Below are 24,610 nucleotides of genomic sequence, written 5' to 3' on the forward strand. Positions count from 1 at the left end.
TCCAAATCAATTGTTGACCGATTGTTCACTACCAACTTGATTTGCTCACAATTGCTCACATTCAACTCTTCAAGCAACATCTCTAACCAAAGTACTTGACACACTACATAAGAGGCTGCAACATTCTCTTCTTCAGATGAAGACAAAGCTACAATTTCTTTCTTCTTTAAACTCCATGAGATTGGCGTTGATCCAAGCATGAACGAGTAGCCTGATGTGTTATTTCTATCATCTTGATCGCCACTCCAATCTAAATCAGAATAACCATACACCTTGGCATCCATTCTTATGTTTTATTGATTTGGCATGAGTTCTCCATGGTCAGTTGTACCTCTAATGCACCTTAGGATCCACTTTGATGCAAGTAGATGGCATGGCCTTGGTTTCTCCATGAATCTACTAACCAATTCCACACTATGAAAAATATTCATCCTTGTATTGCAAAGATACCTCAATGAGCTAATGATTTGCTTGTACAAAGTGATATCCACCAGTTCATCATCTAACTCCTTCTTTAATTTTGTATTGGTCTCCATAGGTGTAATTTCAGGATTGTAATTGTTTATCATAAATATCTTCAAGATGTCTTATGCATATTTCTTCTGATGCATAAAAACTCCTTGTTTGGTGTTCACAATTTCCATTCCTAGAAAATATGTCAAATTTCCTAGGTGTGGCATTTCAAACTCATTTTCCCTGCTTTCTCTGAACCTTGTCAATTATTTTTCATTTGAACTTGTAACCAACAAACCATCTACATAAAGATATAGAGTGACTTGGTCTTGTTCATTTGAGCCTTTGACATAGACATCATGCTCTGACGTGAATTTAATGAAACCTAGCTTGACTAAGAAGCTATCAATCATCTTATTCCAAGCTCTAGGTGATTGCTTTAATCCATACAAAGATTTTCTCAACCTGTACACCATCTTCTCTTGCCCTTTTACTTCAAAACTTGATGGCTGCTTCACATAAACTTCTTGCTCTGAAGGCACATTGAGGAATGTAAACTTCACATCGAGTTGGTGCATCTTACAACCTTTATAAGTTTCTATGGCCACAACCAGTATGATTGTTTCAAGCCTAGCCATAGGTTCATAAACTTCATTAAATTATAGTACAAGTCTTTGAAGAAAGCCTGTTGCAACCAACCATGTTGTGTACTTTGCAATGTCACCACCCGGTTTCAACTTCAGCTTGTAAGCCCACCTTACATCAATTTCTTTCTTGCATGAGTTCTCAAACAACTCCCATGTCTGGTTTTTCTCAATGGCATTGAGTTCATCAACTATTACAGCTCTCTAATTTTCATCCTGCAGAGCTTGCACATGATTGATTGCTTCTACCTCATCCATCATGGCTTCTTCCATTTTCTCCGAACAACTTATAGGCACCTGCTGAATGATATCCAACCATAACCATAGTTTGCCTTCTATCATCCAGATTTCTTCTAAGTTCAGGAACATGTGTAAAGCATAGTGAGCCAAAAAAATTGAGAGGACCAATAATTGCCTTAAATCCTGACCAGACTTCATGAGGTATTTTGTTGTTTAACTTCTTTGTTGAACATCTTTTGATGATGTACACTGCAATTGAAGTGGCTTCACCTAGGAGTGCTTAGGCATCTGATTTTCTTTGATCATGCTTATATCCATATTTAAGATGCTTATATTCTTTCTTTCTTTCAATAATGCCATTGTGTTTAGGTGTGTATGATGTTATCACTCATGCTCAATCCATTCCTTCTTACAAAACTGAGCAAACTCGGCTGAGGTATACTCACCACCGCCATCAATTCTCAACCTCTCGATAGTGTTTCCAGCTTGCTCTCCAATCGACAATTTAAATTTCTTGAAATTGCTAAAAAAATCACTTTTTCCAACAAGTAAATCCACATATGTCTAGTGCATTCATCTATAGAGGTTAAGAAATAGTAATTACCTCCTAGTGACTTCACTTCAAAGGGACCATACATATATGAATGTAAAATTCCAAGCTTCTGATGTGACTTCATTGGCAAGTCATATTTGAATGGCTTCATAGTCTGCTTGGCTATGCAACATTCCCCACATAGATGCTTTGGCACTTAAATCCTTGGAAGTTCATACACCATCTTCTTCTTATGCATGAATCTAAGACTCCTAAAATTTAGATGGTCAAATCTTTGATGCTAAACCCGATTTTTATCTTTAGTTGTGGTTGATGCAAGACATTGATGATCAAGCATATTGTTCCTGACCTTGAATGTCATGTTGGTTGACAAAGGTGCCTTCAGAATTAGCCTATACATTTCATCAAACACCTTTAGTTCCCTTCCTTACAACTTTATTGTGTAATTTTTGTGAGGTAATTGGCCTAAAGTGATTAAGTTATTTACCATTGAAGGAACATATAAGATATCACTAATGATAACTTCATATCCATCCTTCTTTTTCACCCTGATGTAGCCCACTCCTTCTGATGTCACCGTGTTGTTGTCTGTAAAATGAATTGATCTTCTAACTGATTCATCCAACTTGAAAAATCATTTCCTGTTGCCCGTCATATGATTGTTGGAACATGTATCAAGGTGCCAAACATTTTCTTTATCTGAAGGAAAATGTGTTGCAGCTATCAAGATGAACTTTTCAGCATCACTGCTGCCAGCATGAGCAAGTTGAGCCATACCATTGTCATCACCATTGTCTTTGTTAAAATAGCAGTCTCGAGCATAATGACCAAACCTCTGATAGCAATAACATTGGACCTCTTTCATGTCAATCTTCTTCTTGACTTTCTGATTTTGATTTGCACTATTCTTGCTAGTTTCACATTGGATTCTTAAAGCCTTACCAGCATCACCATTATCTTTTAACTTCTTCTTCCATTTTTCTTTCACTTTGTTGTTTGAGGAGATTTCTTTCATCTTCTTGAATAACTTTGCTTGAAATGCATGTTCAAATACCTTTTCTGAATCTCTTTGCTTCAGTCCCATCTCATGCGCCTAAAGAGATGCTTGCAATTATTCAAGCTTCATCTATGGCAAGTCTTTTGATTTTTCAATTGTCACAACAATGTGACCAAGCTTGACTAGAAGAGCCCTCAACACCTTTTCCATTTTCTACAATTCAGAGGTCTTTTCTCCACATGACTTTATCTGATTTTTCGAAGCCACCATCTTTGAGAAGAACTCGACAATGGTTTCATCATATTTCATCTGCAAGTTTTCATATTGCTTCCTTAAAGATTGCAACTTCACTTTCTTTAACTTTTCATTCCACCATATAGCTTTTTGAGAGTATCCCAAGCCTTCTTGGTTGTTTCTTGCTCAATAATCTTCTCAAAGATATTTGAATCCACATAGTGGTGGATCAAGAATAAGCATTTCCCATCTTTCTTGATCATTTCACGATGAGCACCCCTTTGTACCTCAGTAGCATTTTCCTCTAATGTTGAGAAACCATCATTCACGATTTCAAGCACATCTTGAAATCTGAATATGACTTTCATCTCTGCACACCCTCAATCACAGTTTTCTCCCTTGAAAACTGGTAGATTGGTTAAGAATTGGTTGGAGGCAGTGCTTTCATTCGCCATGGTTAGAGATTGAGGATCGAATCGATGCTCTTGATGCCAATTTTGGGGGTAACATGTCTCACAAGTTACTTGACAAATGATGATAAATTGAGAGAAAATTAGAGAGTGATTGAGGGAAAAGTTTATTGATTATTGTGTATGTTTCAATTACAATGAGGGGTGGTATTTATAAATATAATAGTCATCCAAATCAAAATGAAAACAAACTATCTAAAAAACAAAACTAATTACCCATTCGGGTCTATGTTATATCTCTCGTGTATATATTTGTGAACTTTATAAATTTAGCAGTAATTATATACTACTACCTCTGTTTCAAAATGACTGTCGTTTTAACAAATAAAATTTATTTCAAAATGGATATCATTCTCACTTTTCAACATAGAAATATGATTGATATTTTTATAATTGTATCATTTATTTATTATTCTGTACACTATTTTCAACATATTTATATAATTAATTTCATAAAAATATTATTAATAATATTTTATAATAATATTATTATATTTTTTAATCTATACGTAAAAATCTTAACGTTTCAAAATGAAGAGAATATCGAATAGTAATTCCTTTGATAAGTTATTTTCTTAAATTTATTAAATAATTCAATATATTTGATACATTATATATTTCAGATGTATTAATTATTTAATAAATTTAAAAAGTAAATTTTGTCTTATTTATAAGATAGGAGATAGTTATTCTGTAGTTTAGTTTCATTGATTGTTTTTCTCCTTACAAGTTTCATTTAGTGCAGTAACTTTTAGTATTAGTTTTTTTTTACCGTATTAGAAGCCGCCAGATTTCTGACCTAGCATTGACTAGTTGTAAATTGCAGGTTTGTACATTTCTTCTGACTTTAAAGCGACTGGAAGGGTAGGAGAGTAAATTACTTTAAAAAATCTAACCTGCCACAGGTTTGACTTCATTTAATACATGTTTGATTTTTTTAGCCTGTAGCGCCTGTAAGTACGGTATACACTATCGTAATTAATTTTTTGTTATTGTTTTCTTAGATGGTAGTATTAAGTAAATGTTAATATTTTCAAGCAGTTAATTAAAATATAGTAAAATATATTTTTTCTATATGTTCATTTTTAAATGTCATTTTCTTAAAAAAAATTATTTATTTTTAATTATCATTTACAAAATTTAAGTTGTATTAATTATACTTTTATCAAAATTACTCCTGAATAATTATTATAAAGAGAGAAAAAATAATATGAATGTAATAAATAATTAAGGATATTATAGATAAACAGATAATTATTGTTTAAAAAATAATAATAATAATTAACTTTTTTTGATATGTGTAAAAAATAAAAAAATAACATTTAAAAAGGAAGAGAGGAATTATAATTTAAGAAGAAAAATAGGTTAACCTTTTTATTGGTTGGTAGTAGTATAATTTAACTCTTTTTCTCTTACTTATTAAGTTGAGTCATGCTAACCTATATTTCAAAGATATATATTTTTTCTTTAAACCAATTTAGTTATAGCTTTATAAAGATATAAAATTCAAAAATATAGATTCGAATATGTAATATCTCACTTTCACCTTTAAAGAGTGAATTTTAATTATTAAACTACTTGATAAAAAAAGATATATGTTAAAAAACCTATAAAAAAATTGGAGTTAAAAAAATTTAAAAATTAATTATAAATTTTTAATAAAAGATACTTTAAGTTGAAATTAATGAGAAGAGTTTTGGTTGAAAGACGTTCCTAGTATGCTGAACTACAAAGTTGAGTCATTTTCAATTACCTTAATATGTCTATTAGAGGAATTTTTTGGAACCCTCAAATTGAAAAGATTTGGTAAAAACTCTCTTGTTGAAAAAATAACAATTTTTCATTGGATGGACTTCTCGTATCATTTAAATTTGTCTTGTTGTCGTTACTAGTTTACTTTCTTTATTTCTTCAAGACCCCTTCAAGTATATCTCTAAAATTTAATATTTTCTTAATTTTTTTCTTTTGGAGGTGAATGAGGAAGCTCACAAAGTCCATTAGGTTTATGACACAAAGTGTGTCTAGACAGTTGGTATTTAAAGGTGAAGTAATTTAATTTCTCTTCACCAGGTAAATGGTGTTGGAAGCTTAGTGGTTTGTGTTTTAATGTGTTGTATAATAAATATGGGTTCAAGAACGGAATAAAACTACCTGGTAGCGAGAAAGATTATATTTGGGGAGGGACTAACAAATTATTAAGGAAGATTCTAATTCAAGTAGAACCTTTTGGTCAAACAACTATTTTTTTAGGATAGTAGGTGTTCTAAGCCGGCCAAAAGGCCTGACAATTACGTCCCAAAGGACAAAACGATCCAGTGCGTCATTGACAGAACATGTATGCTATCATATTCAAGGATGCAAGCAATCTCGATCCAAGATCCATCAGACGTGTCTCTGCATTTCACGTCTATAAATCAACGAGTTGTTATAACCTTTCTACTATATAAGAGGGAGACACACCATTTGTCATGGTCGTTTTGAATTCAAACTTCATTCATTCATCTTATTATTACGCTCACTTGAACGTTTAGTGTTAACCTTGTCGGCCAACCCCTCTTCTACTGCACCGGAAGCTCAAGTCCACATTGCAATTTGCGTCATCCAATCACTAATCAATTCAAGTTATCTCGTAGAATAGTGGCACCGTCTGTGAGAATCAACATCTGATTCTCGTGTTTTCCACATTTAAACATTTGTCTCTCTATTCACTTAACCAAAATTTCCTTAACCTGGAGATTCAAATTTCATGAATCTGAACTATAGATCTTTGTTCTTGATCCACTCCGATCAAAGATTGATACCACTTCTCAGATCTCCATAAAGATGCACCAACAATGGCAGGGTCTATAGCTACTCACTTTGCTGCATAGGATGAGGCAACCATGACTGCTCGGGCTGCAAGAGATCCACCATATCCTCTTTAAAGCGGTGGCAATCAAGTCATTATGAACATTATGTCTGCACTGCCACATAAATATCTTGTTCAACCTCTCTTGTTCGTAGGTTCTACTCCGTAATTTCAGCAAGGAAAACCATCACTCAGGCCTTCAACATTGTCAATGGTACCTATACTAGAGGCCTTACCTAGTTTCCAATAGTTGCAAGCCAACCTCGGCATGTAAGGCGTGAACAAACTACTAAACAACATTTACAACATGGTTTGACAACATAATTCATAGGAAATGGAGAAAATGTTACTTTGCCTCGAAGAAAGCATGCATAACACAAATTTAAAGGGCAACACAGTGCAAGAATTTGTTACCCAAAGGAGTCATATTGTTATTCCCGAACTAGCCACGTCTCGTCGGGATGCAGCTCCAAGATATTTGAGTCATCGGAGAAGCCAGAGACGCCAGAATCCTTCTCCAAGTCCTAAAGGGGGCAAAGGCATACACTCTCCCCTTAGGAACAAGTTGAGAAGCCTACAATTAAAGAACGAAAAAACATATTCTTTTTTCTTGTATCATCGGTAGTCGGATGCCAAAATCACTAGAGAAATCTCCAAAACTGAATAGTTATGAAGAAAAGGAAGATCCAGATTAGCTCGTGCAGCATGATGACGATCGTTTCGATTACTATCACACTGATGATGTGGAAAAGTGAAAGCTCTTTACACGAACTATAATCAAATCAGTTATGATCGATTCAAATCTCTGCCCAGTGGAAGTGTAGATTCGTGGACCAACTTGTATCAGAACTTTGTTGCTCATTTCATATTCTAGAAGAGGCAAACAAAAACAATAGCTACCCTTAATGGAATTACCCAAGGGAAGGAGGAAAGTTAACAGTCATATCTCGATTGCTTTACATTGATAGTCGTAGAAGTGGGACACTCCGACGAGACCCTAAAATACTAATTTTCTAAAAATGTTTTAAAGCATGATAACTTTTTCAGGGAGAACCTATGGTGTAAGGAGGCCCATATTTTGAAAGAGCTACTAAATATGGCTTATCCCTTTATCAATTATTAAGATAAACTTATTTTCAGGGGAGACAGTCAATCATCGATCAATGCAGATTCTAGTTGGTCATCCGGGAAGGAGTTCAACCAGCATAGGGAGGAAGGAGATCGTAGTACCCATAACCTGTTTGACAAATACACTCCCTTAACACCTCCCTAGAGAAAATCTATAAGGAATATGCTAACACCAAGTTTCGGAAGTCCGGGATAAAGAATCCTTTCCTGGTCAGGGAGTCCTTTTGAACCAACAAATACAAGTACTGAGATTTTCATAAAATTTACGACCATACCACCAATCAATGCATCCGGTTGAAGGATGTAATCAATGGCTTAGTTAAGAGAGGTCGTATATTCGAGTACACCAAAGACAACAAGAGGTATGAGGAGGATTCCCTGAAGAGTAAGTCCTCATCCAAGATAGTTAATATCGTGACCAGTGGTAAAGAGGCAAGCATCAAAGAAGAAAAGACTCATAAAAGGAAGCGCCAACATATTATGGCCATCACATGAAGTTACCCGCAGAAAAATGCACATTCCTAAGGGACAATAAAGAGTAATGTCATTGAGCTAATGTTCGTCAACAATAAAGGCGCAAGTACATCATTTAAGGGCCCGAAAAGGTCGATGCTCGGTTTCTGTGATAGTGAAAAAGCCAGGGGGAATCCTGAATGATATCTTCCTCTTAGTCATAATAGCCACGATTGGCCATTTTGATGTCTCATTTGATTGATGATGACAGCTCATGTGACGTAATATACTCTGAGTTTTTCGAGAAGATGGGCCTAAATAAAGAAAACTTATGGCCATATGAAGGATCCAAATTACATGCATTCAATGGCACGATGGCCCATCCTTGGGGACACATTGAATTGATGATTACAGTGGGGAAAGTGAGAGATGTTAGAACTTCTAACTCGCAGTTGCTAGTGGTTCCCTGCAAAAGCGTCTACGATTGAATCCTTGGAAGACCCTTCATAGTGGCCTTATACGTTGTATCATCCCCGGTTCACATCAAGCTGAAGTTTCACAACCTCCATGGTGAATCAGTCATGTTTAATGTCGACCTTGTTGGAGTCAAGAGAGATTTACCAGGCATTGCAACAAGATCAGAAGGAGGGGGAATACAAAGTTATGGATATCAATGTAGCCCCACTCATAGGTCAACTATGGGGCATGAATGCTCGTCCCCATAGATAAAACAAATCACGACAACCACCAATCCAAAATGTCTAACTCTAGCAAACTGCAAATGGAGAGGCAAATAAGTGATGGCAAGTCCACCTGGTTATGTTAATGGTTTGATTATGTTAATAATTTTATGTAAAACTAAATCACATCATCACGATATGTAACGATATTTACATTTAAATAAATAAGAACGTCCTTCAGAAATATCTACTTTCTTTGTGAATGTGAAAGGTAACAATGAGTTTGGGGTACAGCCAAGGAAATCGAAGCCCCGCCACAAAGAATTAGGGGTGTTGTCATAAACTCCATAAGTCTACACATACAGAAAAAGTGGCAAAACCACTCAATTGGCAATAACCAACCTGCCCCCTATTGGTAGTTATCCATTTCAGAGGCCATAGTAGGTCAGGCACATGGGTGAGGTAAAGGGGTACCGACCCTTGGCCGAGCACGGATCCATAAAAATCCAATAAACTTTGAGCAAAAACCTCATAAAGTTAAAGCAAATACTGACATAATAAACTTTAGATCTAACACACACACCTTAATAAGGTAACAACGATATTAAATTTTAAATTCATATATATATATATATATATATATATATATATATATATATATATATATATATATATATATATATATATATATATATATATATATATATATATTATATATATATATATATATATATATATATATATATATATATATATATATATATATATATATATATATATATATATATATATATATATATATATATATATATATATATATATATATATATATATATATATATATATATATATATATAGGGTTAAATACACTTTTCCCCCCTGTAATGTTAGCGAGTTTAGGATTACCCCCCTGTAAAAATATTTTTTGTAAACCCCCCCTTATGTTATGTAGATTCCTTCATAGAACCCCCTAATATCCAGGTGGCATGGAATCTAATAAGAGGTCCTACACCTGGCATATTTTTAATTTTGTTAAAGTGATTATGTGTCATTTTACACTTTTTAATTTCAAATACCCCCTTAGAAAATTAGGGTTCTGAACATAGCAGGGAAGACGAAGACGAAATTTCCAGGGGAAGACGAAGACGAAGAAGAAGAATGCAGGGAACGAAGCAAACGAGAAAGACGACCGCAGTGAAGACGAAGATGAAGACAACCTCAGCGAATACGAAGAAGCGATCCAGCTCAGTGAAGACGAGCTCAGTGAAGTGTCCAAAGTCCGAGGTTAGTAAAAATTTGAAGTTCATCAATGTCGTAGGGTAAAATTTTGAAATCAACAATCTTTGACATGTGGGTATAATATATTGACAGGATTCACAACACTTTAGTGTTACACTCCACCATGGGGGTGAATTTTACAGGGTTTTTGAAGAAGAAATTATATACAGAGGGGGTACGGATACGACAGTTAATGGGATACCTGTTTCAAATTGGAACATGGATAACATTGAGAAGTTGTTGAGTAGGTTAGGGTATAAGGCTGATTGTGTTAGGGTATGGACAAAAGTTTTAGAAATTCAAGATGGTTTTTTTCTGATTAGGAAAGATGATGATGTTGTTGATGATTTTGCTCTATACTTTAGTGCAATGAATGTGAAAGGAGATTTGTATGTTGAACATAGTACTGGGAACATGGACCCTGCTGATAGGGAACCTAAATGTGTGAATGATGATGACCACCCCCCTGATAATGGAATTGATGGGTTAGATGAGGAGAAGGTAGAGGGGTTAGATGACAGTGAAGATGAAAGAGCTACTGCTTACTTTGATGGTTTTGAAGGAATAGATGTTACTAAGCCTATTAGGGAGGAGCCCAATAACAGTATGGAGGAGCCCAATAAGAGTATGGATTCAGATGATGTATACTATAGTGATGAGTTAAATAGTTCTGACCCAGATGATTCTTGTGATGAAGAAAGGCCCAAGTATGCTAGGTTTAGGAAAGAGCATCTAAACAAAGACTTTATATTCAAGTGGGGTATGGAATTCAACACACTTGATGACTTTAGGGCAGCTATCCGTGAGTGGTCAGTGCTTAATGGGAGGGAAATTTCTTTTGTGAAAAATGAGGGAGATAGGGTAAGGGTGGTGTGTAAGCATAAATGTGGGTTTTTAGTCTTATGCTCTAAGGTGGGCCACAAGGAGACTTTTGCTATAAAAACACTTGTACATAAGCACACATGTGCTAGGGTTTTGAACAACAAGTCTGCTAGCTCAAAGTGGGTGGCCAAGCATGTGGTAAAGAGGATGCAAACTTCTGATACAGTCAGGATAAGAGACATCATCCAAGATATGAGGCAAACATATTCTGTGGGTATTACTGTTGCAAAAGCATGGAGGGCTAAGCTAATTGCCAAGAAGATAATTGAAGGTGATGCTGACAATCAGTATGCTTCCATATGGAGGTATGCAGAAGAACTAAGAAGGGTAAACCATGGCAACACTGTGAAGATAAATGTAGAAAGACCTAGTCCATCCATACAACCAAGGTTTGGGTCATTTTATTTCTGTTTTGATGGCTGTAAGAAAGGCTTTATTCATGGATGCAGACCATTTGTGGGGGTTGATGGATGTCACTTAAAGACCAAGTATGGTGGACAGTTACTTATTGCTGTAGGCAGGGATGCTAATGATCAATACTTCCCTTTGGCATTTGGTGTGGTTGAAAATGAAACAAAGGAGAGTTGGAGATGGTTTATACAACTACTAATGGAGGACATTGGTCAGGATAGAAGATATGTATTTATCTCTGATCAACAGAAGGTATGTATTTAACTCTATCTTTCTGTTGCAAATTATTCTATTCTCTAAATGTTGAAAAAATTTCTATTTTGTATCAGGGACTTGTGGCTGTATTTGAAGAATAGATTATGTCTTAGGCACTTGTATGCTAATTTCAAGAAAAGGTTTGGTGGAGGAGCCCTTATTAGAGATTTAATGATGGGAGCTGCTAAAGCCACATACTATCAGGCATGGGTCCAAAAGATGAATGAATTGAAGAATGCAGATCCCAATGCTTGGACTTGGTTGATGGCTGTTCCTACCAAAAGCTGGTGTAAGCATGCCTTTTCTTTTTACCCTAAATGTGATACATTGATGAATAATATCTCAGAGTCTTTTAATGCTACCATTCTAGCTGCTAGGGACAAACCTATACTCACAATGTGTGAGTGGATAAGAAAATATCTGATGAATAGGTTATCCACCTCTGCAAGTAAACTAGAAAATTGGCCACATAAGGTGATGCCAATACCTAGGAGAAGGTTAGATAATGAGGTGTTCAATAGTGGTCATTGGTTGCCAACATGGTCAATTGCTGAGACTTTTCAGGTTACACATAGTTACAACACACATGAATTTATTGTTGACATTGCTAAAAGGTCATGTAGTTGTAATTTTTGGGAATTAGTAGGAATTCCATGTAGGCATGCTGTAGCTGCTCTGAATTATAGAAAGCAAAACCCTGATGAATTTGTTGATGCTTGTTACACAAGAGAAAAGTTTGCACTATGTTATGGATTTTCAGTAAGTCCAATCAATGGTCAAGATATGTGGCCAGAAGTTGAGATGGAACCACCTCTACCACCTGCATATAAAAATGGTCCTGGTAGACCTAAGAAGATTAGGATAAGAGAAAGTGGAGAGGATGGTGCAAGGAAGAGAAGATCTGGTGTTGCATATAAGTGCACCAAATGTGATAATTTTGGTCACAATGCTATGACTTGTAAGGCTACCACTCAGGATCCCAATGCACTTAAAAGAAAGGTAATTCATTGTGATATACATTTTGTCTTACATTCTACATTCTGTCTTACATTCTTCATTGTGATATGCATTGTGATGACAACCATACATTGTGTCTTACATTGTAGAGAAAACCTAAAAAAGGACATGTGCCAACTGCAACTGATATGCCAACTGCAAATGATATGCCAACTGCATCTGATATGCCTGCCCCAACTGCAACTGATATGACTGTTCCAACAAATGTGCCTGTTCCAACTGATCCACAGCCTCCAACTGATATGCCTGTTCCAACTATTATGAGTCAAACAGGATCTAGTGTGGCTGCCTCAATCACAAAACAATCCAGAAAAAGGGTTGAAAAAAAACCTATCATCAAAAGAAGGCAAAGTGAGAGGATCAAGTTGAGTTGGTTTAAAAGACCCATAACAGGTGAAGGAATATCTAGTGACAAACCAATTACCCTACCAGAAAATGAAGACATACCCACTTCAAAATGAGGGACTGATTATTATGTTTCTGCTATGTATTTTGTAATCCTTTTGGAAAACTCTTTTGTAATGCCAACTGATCTTTGAAGACATGTATTTTGTAATCCTTTTGTAACAAACATATGCACTTACTGTGATGATCAATTCTAATGTATCAGTTTAACATTATTGGTGTGTATTGTCTATAAAACACAATGGCTAGTCTGTCACATTTTTTTCTTGTTTTTCATAAACCATGAATTCTGCAGAGAGCCATGGCTAGTCTGTGCACTAATCTTACAACAAAACCATGAATTCTGCAGGACCTAAAGAAAAATCCAAAGTATTTAATTACATTCACCTTGAATTCTGCACTGAAAAAGTTTAAGAGATAGACTACATTAATATATTTCAATTTATTTATATGTTTACTATGTCATATTTTCTTTAGAATTACTGACTATAAAATTGTTCTGTAGTTTTCTGATGATTTTGCAATTTTGCTCTTTCATTATGATATAACTTTTTTCTGTCATTATTGGTAGATTGAATGCTGAAAGTTTAATCAAATAATGATGTTGCACTGACAGTTTAAGATTGATGAACAGATTACATTTCATTGATGAACACATTACAAGTTCAACATTACATTGCTGAAAAACACTAATGACATAACAATTACATGACAGACTCATTAGACTAACTTAACCATAGCTGCTATCAACATCCATGACAGACCAATTACAAACATTAACCATAAATTTTTCCTCTTTTCCATTGCAATCTTTTTCTTCAGTTTTTCTAACTTGTTAAGCTTTCCGACTCTGCAATCTATCTCCTCAACAATCTCTTTAGCAAATTCAATCAAATAAGCCTTGTTGACTTCACATTGGCGGCATCCGGACGGATTGGTTTCTTTCACTGCAAACTCACTGACCAAATCATCCCACAAAAATAAATCGCACCCATTCTGCAATTTGAGACAAACACCACCAACAATTAATTTCGAAATCAAACTCAAAATAATAAAATGCTTCAAAATTGCTCACCATATAATTCCTGCATTTCCAAAATTTGCGACCGGGGTTTTCAATTGACTTGGAGACCAACAACTTCATGGTTTCATTGCATCCACATCTTGGTAAGCCGTTTCCAACTTCACTCGTGGAAGATGCCTTGCTGCCACCCATAACCCAGATGAAGGGGACACGGACGAAGATGAAGAGAGGGATGGATTTGGGGTAGGGATGGATTTGGGGTAGGGATGGATTTCACGAAGAGAGAGAGGGATGGATTTGGGATAGGGATGGATTTCACGAAGAGAGAGAGGGATGGATTTGGGATAGGGATGGATTTCACGAAGAGAGAGAGGGATGGATTTGGAACCCTAATTTCTAGTTTATGCCATGCTGGAGACCTAATGAAGATTCACATGTGAAAATAAAAAAATTAAAAAGCCACGTCTGAAATAAAAAACCAAGATTCCATGCCACCTGGATATTAGGGGGTTCTATGAAGGAATCTACATAACATAAGGGGGGTATTGAAAAAATAACTTTACCAGGGGGGTAACCCTAAACTCGCTAACATTACAGGGGGGTAAAGTGTATTTAACCCATATATATATATATACGTTTTCTAATGTAGGGTGTTAGATTTACACAAGCGAACAAAGTAGGAACGTCAAAAAATGATGAGATGTGCATGACTAATCTCTGAGAGAGACAATTTTCCCATCTTTAAATCTCTTATCTGGTAGTACTTGCTCCCTCAAAATACGCAAAGGAGTAAAAATTATCCACATGCAATAAGGCATTCTCAAAAGAGTTGGAGATAGACACAAGGGCGGCGTCAATCGCTTCATCCAATTTTTGAGACAAAGAGATATTCTAAAGGCGAAAATTCTCGAGATTTCCTTGAGAAGTTGAAAGAGATGCCTTTGTAGCAGACAAATAAGCCTTAGAAAAAGTGGAAGCTTTATCTTTCTTTGTAACTTCTCTAGCCAGTAACTTTACTTTATCAACTAAAGATTAGGGGAAGTTAAAATCTCCCAAGGCGTCACCCACCTCGATAAGAGAAACATAAGCCTTCTTTACTTCTTCCAGCTATATATCACATTGAAGCGTTAGATTAGGGACATTATCCTGCAATAGTTGTCTCTCCTTACAATGTCGATCAGCCAAAAGAACATCCCTATAGATGAATCCACCATTGGTTAGAACAGAAGGTGCTCGTCGTGTGTAGTACGCAAGAGTCAACAATTCCTCCTCGAGATCCTCGTCTATCATGCTATCAAGGTAAGAAAAATCTTCTTCCAAAGTAGATGCTTGACGATCTCTTACAAGGTCCTGATCGAGTGAAGAATATAGGACTTAGAAGGCTCAGATTATGTGACACCCTCTGTGTATCTCAAAGAATCTCAACATCGAGACTGGATATCAGGGCAATCACTCCTCGAGATCATATTGAGTTCAATTGAGAGAACTAGGTTAATCTCCTCATCACTCTGACCAGAGAAGTGATAATCGACGATGTTGGAATGTTCGAAGGGCCGACAATCATTGAGACAACTTAGCATCCATTCTTTATTTGATGAATTATTTCCTCACACTTCATTAAATATACATATGGCAATTGTCAAAATGTCAATAAACCTTGTAGGTAAAAATATATAACATCAATGGATATAGATACTTGAAGCTTACCAAAGATGGCCTTCCTATCCTCATTGGTATTGATATTCATCAACAAATGAGTTTTAATGAGTCATTTAAAACTTTTAGTTGAGACTTCATCCTAGAAGACAATGCCCCCGACATAACCCAATTATTTAAAAAAGGTGATTATCCAATTCTTCAGATAAATCTCCTCTTGGGACAAGTCACTTTCCTAGTAGAGTATGACCCATTCCCTGTTAAAAAGTGGCATTGGCTCCAAAACTTATGAAGTAATCTAGTACATCGGTATTTTGGTCCAATTTTGATGGCACAAACTTTCGCATGAGCCTCTTTGTTGAGAGGAGTAACAAAAAATAATCAATCTCTGAAATGTTTAACGCCGTCAAATAACGCTTCGAAGAACGAGCAACATGCATCAGTGTAATTAAGTTTATGTCCTACACACGATTCACTGAGTTATGTTGTACCCTAAAAAAGTGGAAGAAGGGTGATAAGGATGGCTTTCCTATCTGATGGTCACACCAATATTAAAAGACTTTGTTATAATCCAAGCTTATAGGGTTCAATTGTGAATGAGCAATCATTAGATGATTTAGAACTTCAACTTCGAAACCATTGAAAAGAAATTGGAGACCTAGAAAAAGGTACACTCATAAAAAGGGATGACACACCTACTATATTCACTATAAATTTTCTTGTCTTCTTCATGGATCAGTACACCTTAGTCAGAAGAAGGACTCACTTCAAGAAAAGCCCTTTCGAGCTACCTTCATATCCAAAGATAGAAACGGTTGCCTAAATTCCGTGTGCAATATCTTACTAAAATAAAGGAAATAATCAATATAATGGTCTAAATTTCCATAGAAAAAATACTCAAGTACTCCAGTTCCCAAAGGTCATCAAGATAAAGCATCTGAAAAGACATATAGGGTATGAGATACATTTAAGGCACAAATTCCCTATGACAATAACGTCACTTCATGACTTTTTGCTAAAACTGGGCCACGACCGACAAAGGGGAATACACATGACAAAGCCCTCACCCTATAAAGCAAAGACAAGGGATTGAGGGTAACTGTTATGGGCCGGCTAGAAGGCTCAACAATTATGGCCCTCCATTCTTCCTGGAGGGAGTCTCTTTTTATACCCCCTCAACCATCAATGGCCCTTAAAGGGGCGCTTATTCATATTCCTCATTAAGGGAATTTAGAATAACGTTTGTCGTCTTCCATAATCATCACATAACATCTTTTATATTAACTTATGTAACCCCCTGCCATTATGGAGACGTTTCATAATCGTCCATTGTGACTGTTCATATGGTTTCCTAGCACCGACATCGGATCCGACTTGGTTCTTCAATGATAGCACGAAATCAGCTCCGATGTGCTTACCTTGTGTATAATTTCACCCTAATCATCTTTCGATTTATGTAAGGCTATGGCAGCTTGGCCTTTTTGTCTCTTTGTACTCGATTCTCAAAAGCTCGGAGACCAAAAGAATTTTGAGATGTACAATGCCTATATATCAACGAGCTATTATAACCTTCATACTATATAAGAGGGATATGTTCCATTTCCTAGGTACTTTTTGAATTCAAATTTTATTCACTCATTTTACTTTCGTACTAACTTGAGCGTCAGAGTGCTAATATTTCAGGTCAACCCCTCTTCCACCACATTGGAAGTTCAAGTCCACCATTGTAATTTGCATCCTCTGATCACCGATCAATTCTGGTTCCCTCGAATAGCAGTACCTAATAGAGAATCAACATTTTTCTAGCGTAATCTTTAGTTTGAGGGTGGTCTTTTAAAAGGTATATTCAGTAGGTTGTTTAATTTATATTTTAACAAACATATTTTGGTGACATATCTTTTTAAATATGACTAAGAAGAGAGAAGGATAACGCTAGAGAAGAAACTTTTTCCCCTAAAATTATGCTTCATACTTTTAACATTCATTTGCAAGAAACTTATTTAAACATGTGGATTTAGAAATTTGATCATAACGAGGTATTGTCACGTAAGTAGTTAGATAAAATTAAAAAATTTGTTTGTGGATGGTTAAAAGTAGAACTTTTTATTCATTATAATTTAAATATTTAGTAGTTAATTCAATAATTATTTTTTTTACCAAAAAATAATCAAACTTTATTTTTGATAAAGACGAGGATTTATATTATGGATCAAAATATGGTCCTTAGTGTAACACCTTAAATTTTGAAACTTATATATTAAGAATTATACGATAATTTAAGGTGTCACCAACGATAAATCTCTAAAGTCATTCAACGATTAATAAACGTGCAGCGGAATATACTAATGTCACACAACACCTATCATCGCACACTCACCTTCACTTGGGGTATCATTGTGGCGGTATCTTTCCTAATTGAATAAATAAACATAAACTCAACATTTAGTACTTAAAACTCATTTAAATAAAACTTCTTCAAAAACAAGAGTTATTAAACTCAACTCTTAAATACTTCGACATAAGTCATGAACTATTAAACTTTAACAGAATAATCAAATAAACGTCCTCGCCCCCGATGTTACAAAATCAAAGCAAGACTTCTAAAACAACGAAACTAAAGAAGTAACTCATTGAGCTAACTTCACTTACTGTAGCAATTACTCCTGAGTATCTGCAATATGTCCATGGATGACAACATTCAAGTAAGTGGGGTGAGAAATACATTCAAATAATAAACGATGCATAAATAATCAGAATAGATTAAATAAAATACAATTCAAACATAATTCACTATACACCACAACACATGTATTCAAGTTTCACCCACTTCACAATATTACACAATCAATATGCAATATGACTCTCAATAACATTATAGACTCATATGCATGCGGTACCGATCTCAACAATGGTTCTCGTTACAAACCGAGTTCCATCTGCCGAACCCATGATCCCCACCCCGAGCTCCAAGCCTCAACATAAAGCTTCAGGAAATTATCGATCACCAAGATCGAAACCTATAATCGCCTCTTTCACAACAATAACAACTCATAATACATGAATAAATGCATGTATCATCGCAACAACTCAAGAACACAAATGGTATCACATTGAACCGCATAATTGCATGTACAACATCAACAAGATAGTTTCACATCTAAACCATAAATCACAACCCATATGTCATCAAAATATAATAATCAAACAACCTGTAATTATATTAGCAATTTACCACATTAATTTATCAACAACAGAAACTCAACGTTTTGCTAAAAGGTTCATCACACCATCATGAAAAACACAACAACAGTACACATATAATCCTAATTTAATCATCCTAAATCTCACTACCAATGTGTAGTTCAGCGTGTCAGATTTCCAACATTTCGAACAACATCTAAATCATACTTATGGAATGAAAGTTATGACCAAAATCATCGGGATATGTCAACTAATTCGAAAACAGGTTTTTCTCAAAATTATACTGTGCAATCGATTGCAATCAGGGTGCAATCGATTGTCACTGAAAGATTTTCCAAAAATTTACCTTATGCAATCGATTGCAGTCAGGGTGCAATCGATTGACACTAAAAGTTTTTTCAAAAACTACACTAGTGCAATCGATTACAATTTGGGTGCAATCGATTGCAACTGAAGGATTTTCTAAAAAAATAGTTTCATTTGTTACGATTACAGAACCACTTCCAAACCTCATACCAGTTCCAAATTAATTATTGTGAAACTCTCAAAATCACACTCTAACATCACCAATGGATCAAACATACTTAAATCGACACAACTACAGTTTTTCTTCATGATTCCATCACCCAAAATTATACCCTAAAACACCAAAATTTCATCAAAACTCAAGAGCAAACCAATGTAACAATAACACACCATTATAATTCAATTCAATCATGTAAAAACATAATTATCAGCATACAATTCATCAATAATCAATCAATATTCAACAACATCCATCAAAGTTCATCAAAACATCAATTTAAGAGAAAACCCTATTGGAGGTTAATGAAACCTCTCTACCCTTTCATGATTTAACACCCATAGATGAATAGTCCCCCCTTACATTAGATTTCAAATTTTCCAGCAAAAGCAAGGTGAATTGGTGTTCTTCCCTCAAGCCCTAGCACTCTTATTCAAGCTTTCTCTCCAGAACCCTTTTCTATTTCACGTACTGATAGAATGAGGGCTATTTCTCTCTAATTTTCTATTTTTTTATAAAATGTTATCTCTTTCTAATTACATATTTATCCCAACTAACTAAACCTATTACTCTTTGCTCCCTTTATTTTTAGTAATTAACACTTTTCACCCCATTCTTACTAACTCTTTATTTCTATTATTTTAATTTAATTAGTTCTACCCAACCAACTAAATAATTCACATAATTTACACAAAATAATTATGTAATTAACTTCACACCAATTAAATATAAATAAATAGATAAAATACTCGATAGTTCTAAATCGGGGTGTTACACTTAGGCCCATTTGTATTTCCTTCATTCCCCATCCCAACAGAAACCCTAATAGTATAACACGTCGCTTCATTGTGTTCTCTCACTATGTGTTTGAATGTTTTCTCCTTGAGAACTTTACTCATCTTAAGCATTGATTTGCATATTAGGCCTATGTTATTTTTGGGAATATTGCTCTCACTACCATTTAAGGTTGTCACCAGCTTTTTGTTGTCGGATTCGAAATCTAGCTTCTCATACCCGCTAGAAATAACTTTTTCAATCGCAAGCTTCATCGCCACCGCCTGTGCAACCAAAGAATATTTATCTCCTCCTTTGTATCGTCCAACTTTCCCCAATATATCACCATCTTTGTTGTTGAAAATGGCTCATAAGCCCTACCCACCCTCATTTTTTAAGCTAACATCAGCGTTGCATCTCACTCTGTCTTTCTTATAGATGTAAGTATCGTTTCCCATCAGCTCCTCTCCTTTGTTGTTATTACCTTCCTTAGAATTTTTAATCCATTTATTATTTATCTCAGAATCATGTCTTTTTGTATTTCGAGTTGTCACCCTGTGGTGAGTTTATGAATCTTTATTATCGTCATCATTTTCCTTTTACATGTTAATGTTTCTGCTTTCATTTTGAGCTTGCTTATTTGTCTAGGTATTCTCGTCAGCTTTCGGCCTCTTTGTGGGCTTCTAGATCTTTGTTCTTCTATTGTTGTCTGGTATTTGCACTCTTTGCATTTTATCATTTCGATTAGCAGTTAGAGTTTTATCGCTTTTAATGTTTTTGATTCCCTGATCCTTGCTTTTCTCTTGATAAGGATCATTCTTGGTCATCATTTGTCTTTGATTGCTATACTTGGATTGGTTGGTGTTCTCTTTCAGACCTTTATTATCTTCAGGTATGTGTGGTCACATGTCATTTATGTTTCTTTGACGTCTGACTAAATCTATGATCCTTTTAACATTTTACTAAACTATCTTGTGATTGGTGTTTCTACCAGTTTGACTTTGAATTATTTTCCCCTTTTGATTCCTCTGGTAATTATTGTTATTCTCATCCTCCTTCTTATTATCTTTTATATTCTTATGACCCTGACTTCTCCTACGATTTTGTTGATCCTTCCTTTGTCTATTGATGTTTTGATAGAAGTTGCTTCGGTTTTGCATCACCTTATTGATTGCCTCAGTAGCAGGTATGTCTATTTTATAAAAATTAACTTTGTTCCTATCCATCCAAATCATATCTATGATGTTGATGAATATAGATAGAGTGGACCAGTTCATCTTCTTAATGTTATTTTTAATCCAATCCTTATAATTATATGCTTGGTTATTGGTGAAGTTGAGGTTCACTTGAGAACCATACTAAACATGGTTGGTCCATCAACAATTTTTGAAGCAATGGTCAGTGGACTCATATCTTGAGTTATACCTTAGGCATAAAGGGTCACTGTGGCGGTAAATTCATGACCATCAAGCTATGGATAAGCTTAATGTCAATAAAACCAGAGTCGCTACCGCACTTTTATTGTTTCCAAAGAAAAAGGGAAAAGTACGAGCAAAACCCAAAGATAAGAAGTTTTCAAATCAAAACTAATAAAATGTCAGAGATTACAGGTAAGGGGGTTGGTTACACAGAGGGAAGGTGTTAGCACCCAAAGTGTCCTAGGTACTCCTAGGGAGCCCTTTTTATGTGTGTATATGTTTTTTGTATAAAAGATGTTTGAGAAAAATAGAGTGTGAGGATGAGAAAATAATTCATTGATTATTTTTGTGTTTGACAAGACCTTCGGACTTGTGCCTACGTACCAACATAAAAATGAGGGATCAAAACCTCGTACTTCGTGGTAAAGATTTCAAAGTTGGTGAATTGCTTTTAATCAAAAGTTTAATAAGAAAGGCACAAAGGACAAAAGTTTGAATGAAGTTGTTAGTGCTTTTTGTCTTTTGAAATTTAAGTCAATATGATTGAGTTTATTTACAAACTTGATTTAAGAAGAGTTTGAAAATTCATTGGCATAAGACCAAAGTTTCTAACCATTGAAACAATGTCTAAGTTTGAAATCACAAGCAAAGAAAGTTTTTGAAAAAAAGGGGAGAGATTTTGAAATTTAAGAAATGGGAGGAGATGAAGAGGCTATCCTAAGCATAGATTTAAAAGTTAAGGGTTGAAAAGATCTGACCAATGGGATGTAATCCAACAAACAAGAATGTCATATAGAAAACCCATTTTCCCTTTGGACTTTGAATCAAGCAATAATCAATAAGCAATTAGCAAATATCCAGGCATCATGAAGATTAAGGCATCAAATAAAGATAGCCATATCCAAGCAAGCAAATCCCATAGCTAGAAGTCTTCTTTGTCTTCTCATGTATCAGATGAATTACTCCTTGATCAACTCAGAGCAAAGCATCAGGCACAAGATCAAAATAACAAATAAGCACCAAGACAGAGTAGTAGATGAATTCAAACAAGATCCAAGGCTTGCATCAGATGAATGCTCAGTCCATAATAGCTTGATCTCAAAATATTGGCATTGGCCAAGTCCTTTTTGCACAGGGAATGTTGCCTAGTTCTAAGTCCAAGAGTTCAGATCAAGATCAACATTCCACCATACATTTTTAGGGCTTTTGTTGTTATTAAGTATTTTAAGGTCCTAAGACCACAAACAAAACCAAAATGCACAAACAATATATACAATCACAAGATATGGCTCAAATGAGCAAAGTGAAAATGACATAAACATAAATAAGTTAAATGAAATGTAAATGGTAAATGAATGATAAATTACTGAAATTTAAATTGCATAAAGTAAATCACTTGAAAGTAAAGCAATATTAACAAGAATTAGTCAAATGTTAGTCAAATGTTAGTCAAAGGTTAGTCAAGTGTAATGGTGATTTTTAATTGTTTAAGTCATTCTTTGGAGAACACTCAACCCTTCATTCACAAGTATAGATCCTTGAACCAATACATCTTCCATGAGAAGGGCTCCAACTTGGATAATTCACAAGTATGCCACTAGCTCCCATGAAAGGAAAAAAGGTCAAGTCTCCAAACAATACCATTAAGAAGGGGAGGCTTACAATTCCACTTACTAGAATGATATGCCTTGAGGATCAAATTTAGCTCTATGTTAAGCAATCGTAATTAGACTTATGTAGAAGTCATAACTATCTGAGACCGGGCAATAAAAATTTAGGTGTTAATGCATGTTAGAGATTTGGTATGAAGAACCAAACTCCTAAAACATACCACACACTAAAAGAAAAGGTCAAGCGGGAAGGACCTATCTCAATCATACTTGTATTGGTTCATCTGACACAAGGTCATTGATGAACCAATTAACCTTAAGACCTTAGAGATTTCATTGGTCAAATGAGGGAATGAGAAATAATTGGGATGAAGATGAAGAGGGAGGGGAAGATAAAAACACAAATCGGTCATGGGGGAATTTCATCAAATCAAAACCATCCATTCATTTTGGAGATGAAATATTAATTTCATCAATCCCCTAAATCCAATGGTTTTGATCCAACAAAAGTCAAATCAACCTTGACTAAGGCCCAAACAGAAAGTCAAACATCACAAGGTCATACAAATGGCTCAACAATATTTTTAAGCACTTAATCAATTAAAAATCCAATTAAAAGTGAATTAAAATACATTTTAATTTGGTCAAAACTTAAAATCTCTTCAAAACACCAAATAAATAGCCAAGAGATTTATCCTAGGTGAAACAAGGTCAAAGGACCTTAGACAAAAAATTTCATGATTTTTGAAAAGTCAGAAGTATTTTTAAACAATTAAAAATATTCACAAAAACATTTAATTCATGAAAAATATCAAAATTAATCCAAAAAATAATTTTAATTCAGAATATGAAAGAGAAAAATATTTAAAGATTTTTGGTGAAAGTCCCATATTTTTTGGATCAAAAATGAAATTAATATGAATTAAACGAAATAAAAGGATTAAACATAAAATCAGAAATTAAAATAAAATAAGAAAAAACAAGGGCCATCAGATCTCCCTCATTAATTGAGGTGACAGATCTGATGGCCACACGTGCGTGTTCCATGGTGGTCTTGAGTCAACGTGTTGTACGCGTGGTAATGCAAAACAAAGGTCGAGATTAGAACATCCAAACATGATCAGATGGCCAGGAGGTGTGTCAGCACACCATCGGAGCTAGGGCTCCGATTATCTTCTCCGATGACCTCCACCGGACTGGTCCAACTTCATCTCAATGGAAAATGAAAAACAAGGACACTATTTCAAAGAGAAAATGCTTAGGATCACGAATCTGACCTTCATTTTCTCCAATTCCAAGTATATAAAAATGATACAGGGATTTGAATTTTAAGGATCATGTACTGAGTTGCTTCGATTTGACCTCAAAGCAGCTCAATCTTGTTGCCTACATTGGTAGGACTTCAGCCAACCAAAAATCACAAAGAATGGGGAAGAATTGAAAGAGAATCGAAGAG

General features: G+C 35.0%; 2 protein-coding genes across 2 annotated transcripts; both read left to right on the forward strand.

The window, feature by feature from the left end:
- Window positions 1–9,906: 9,906 nt before the first annotated feature.
- Window positions 9,907–11,627, forward strand: LOC127102661 (uncharacterized). Its single transcript, XM_051040010.1, has 3 exons — window positions 9,907–9,984; window positions 10,072–11,523; window positions 11,601–11,627. The coding sequence occupies exons 1-3, from the start codon at window positions 9,907–9,909 to the stop codon at window positions 11,625–11,627; spliced, it is 1,557 nt and encodes a 518-aa protein (XP_050895967.1).
- Window positions 11,628–12,261: 634 nt separating this feature from the next.
- On the forward strand, window positions 12,262–13,054 carry LOC127107045 (uncharacterized). The gene is made up of 2 exons (XM_051044320.1): window positions 12,262–12,525; window positions 12,633–13,054. Exons 1-2 carry the CDS (start codon window positions 12,310–12,312, stop codon window positions 13,002–13,004), a joined length of 588 nt encoding a protein of 195 aa, XP_050900277.1. The 5' UTR covers window positions 12,262–12,309; the 3' UTR covers window positions 13,005–13,054.
- The last annotated feature ends 11,556 nt before the right edge of the window (window positions 13,055–24,610 follow it).

The sequence above is a fragment of the Lathyrus oleraceus genome, chromosome 7 (genome assembly GCF_024323335.1).
Source record: "Lathyrus oleraceus cultivar Zhongwan6 chromosome 7, CAAS_Psat_ZW6_1.0, whole genome shotgun sequence".
Classification (NCBI taxonomy): Eukaryota; Viridiplantae; Streptophyta; class Magnoliopsida; order Fabales; family Fabaceae; genus Lathyrus; species Lathyrus oleraceus.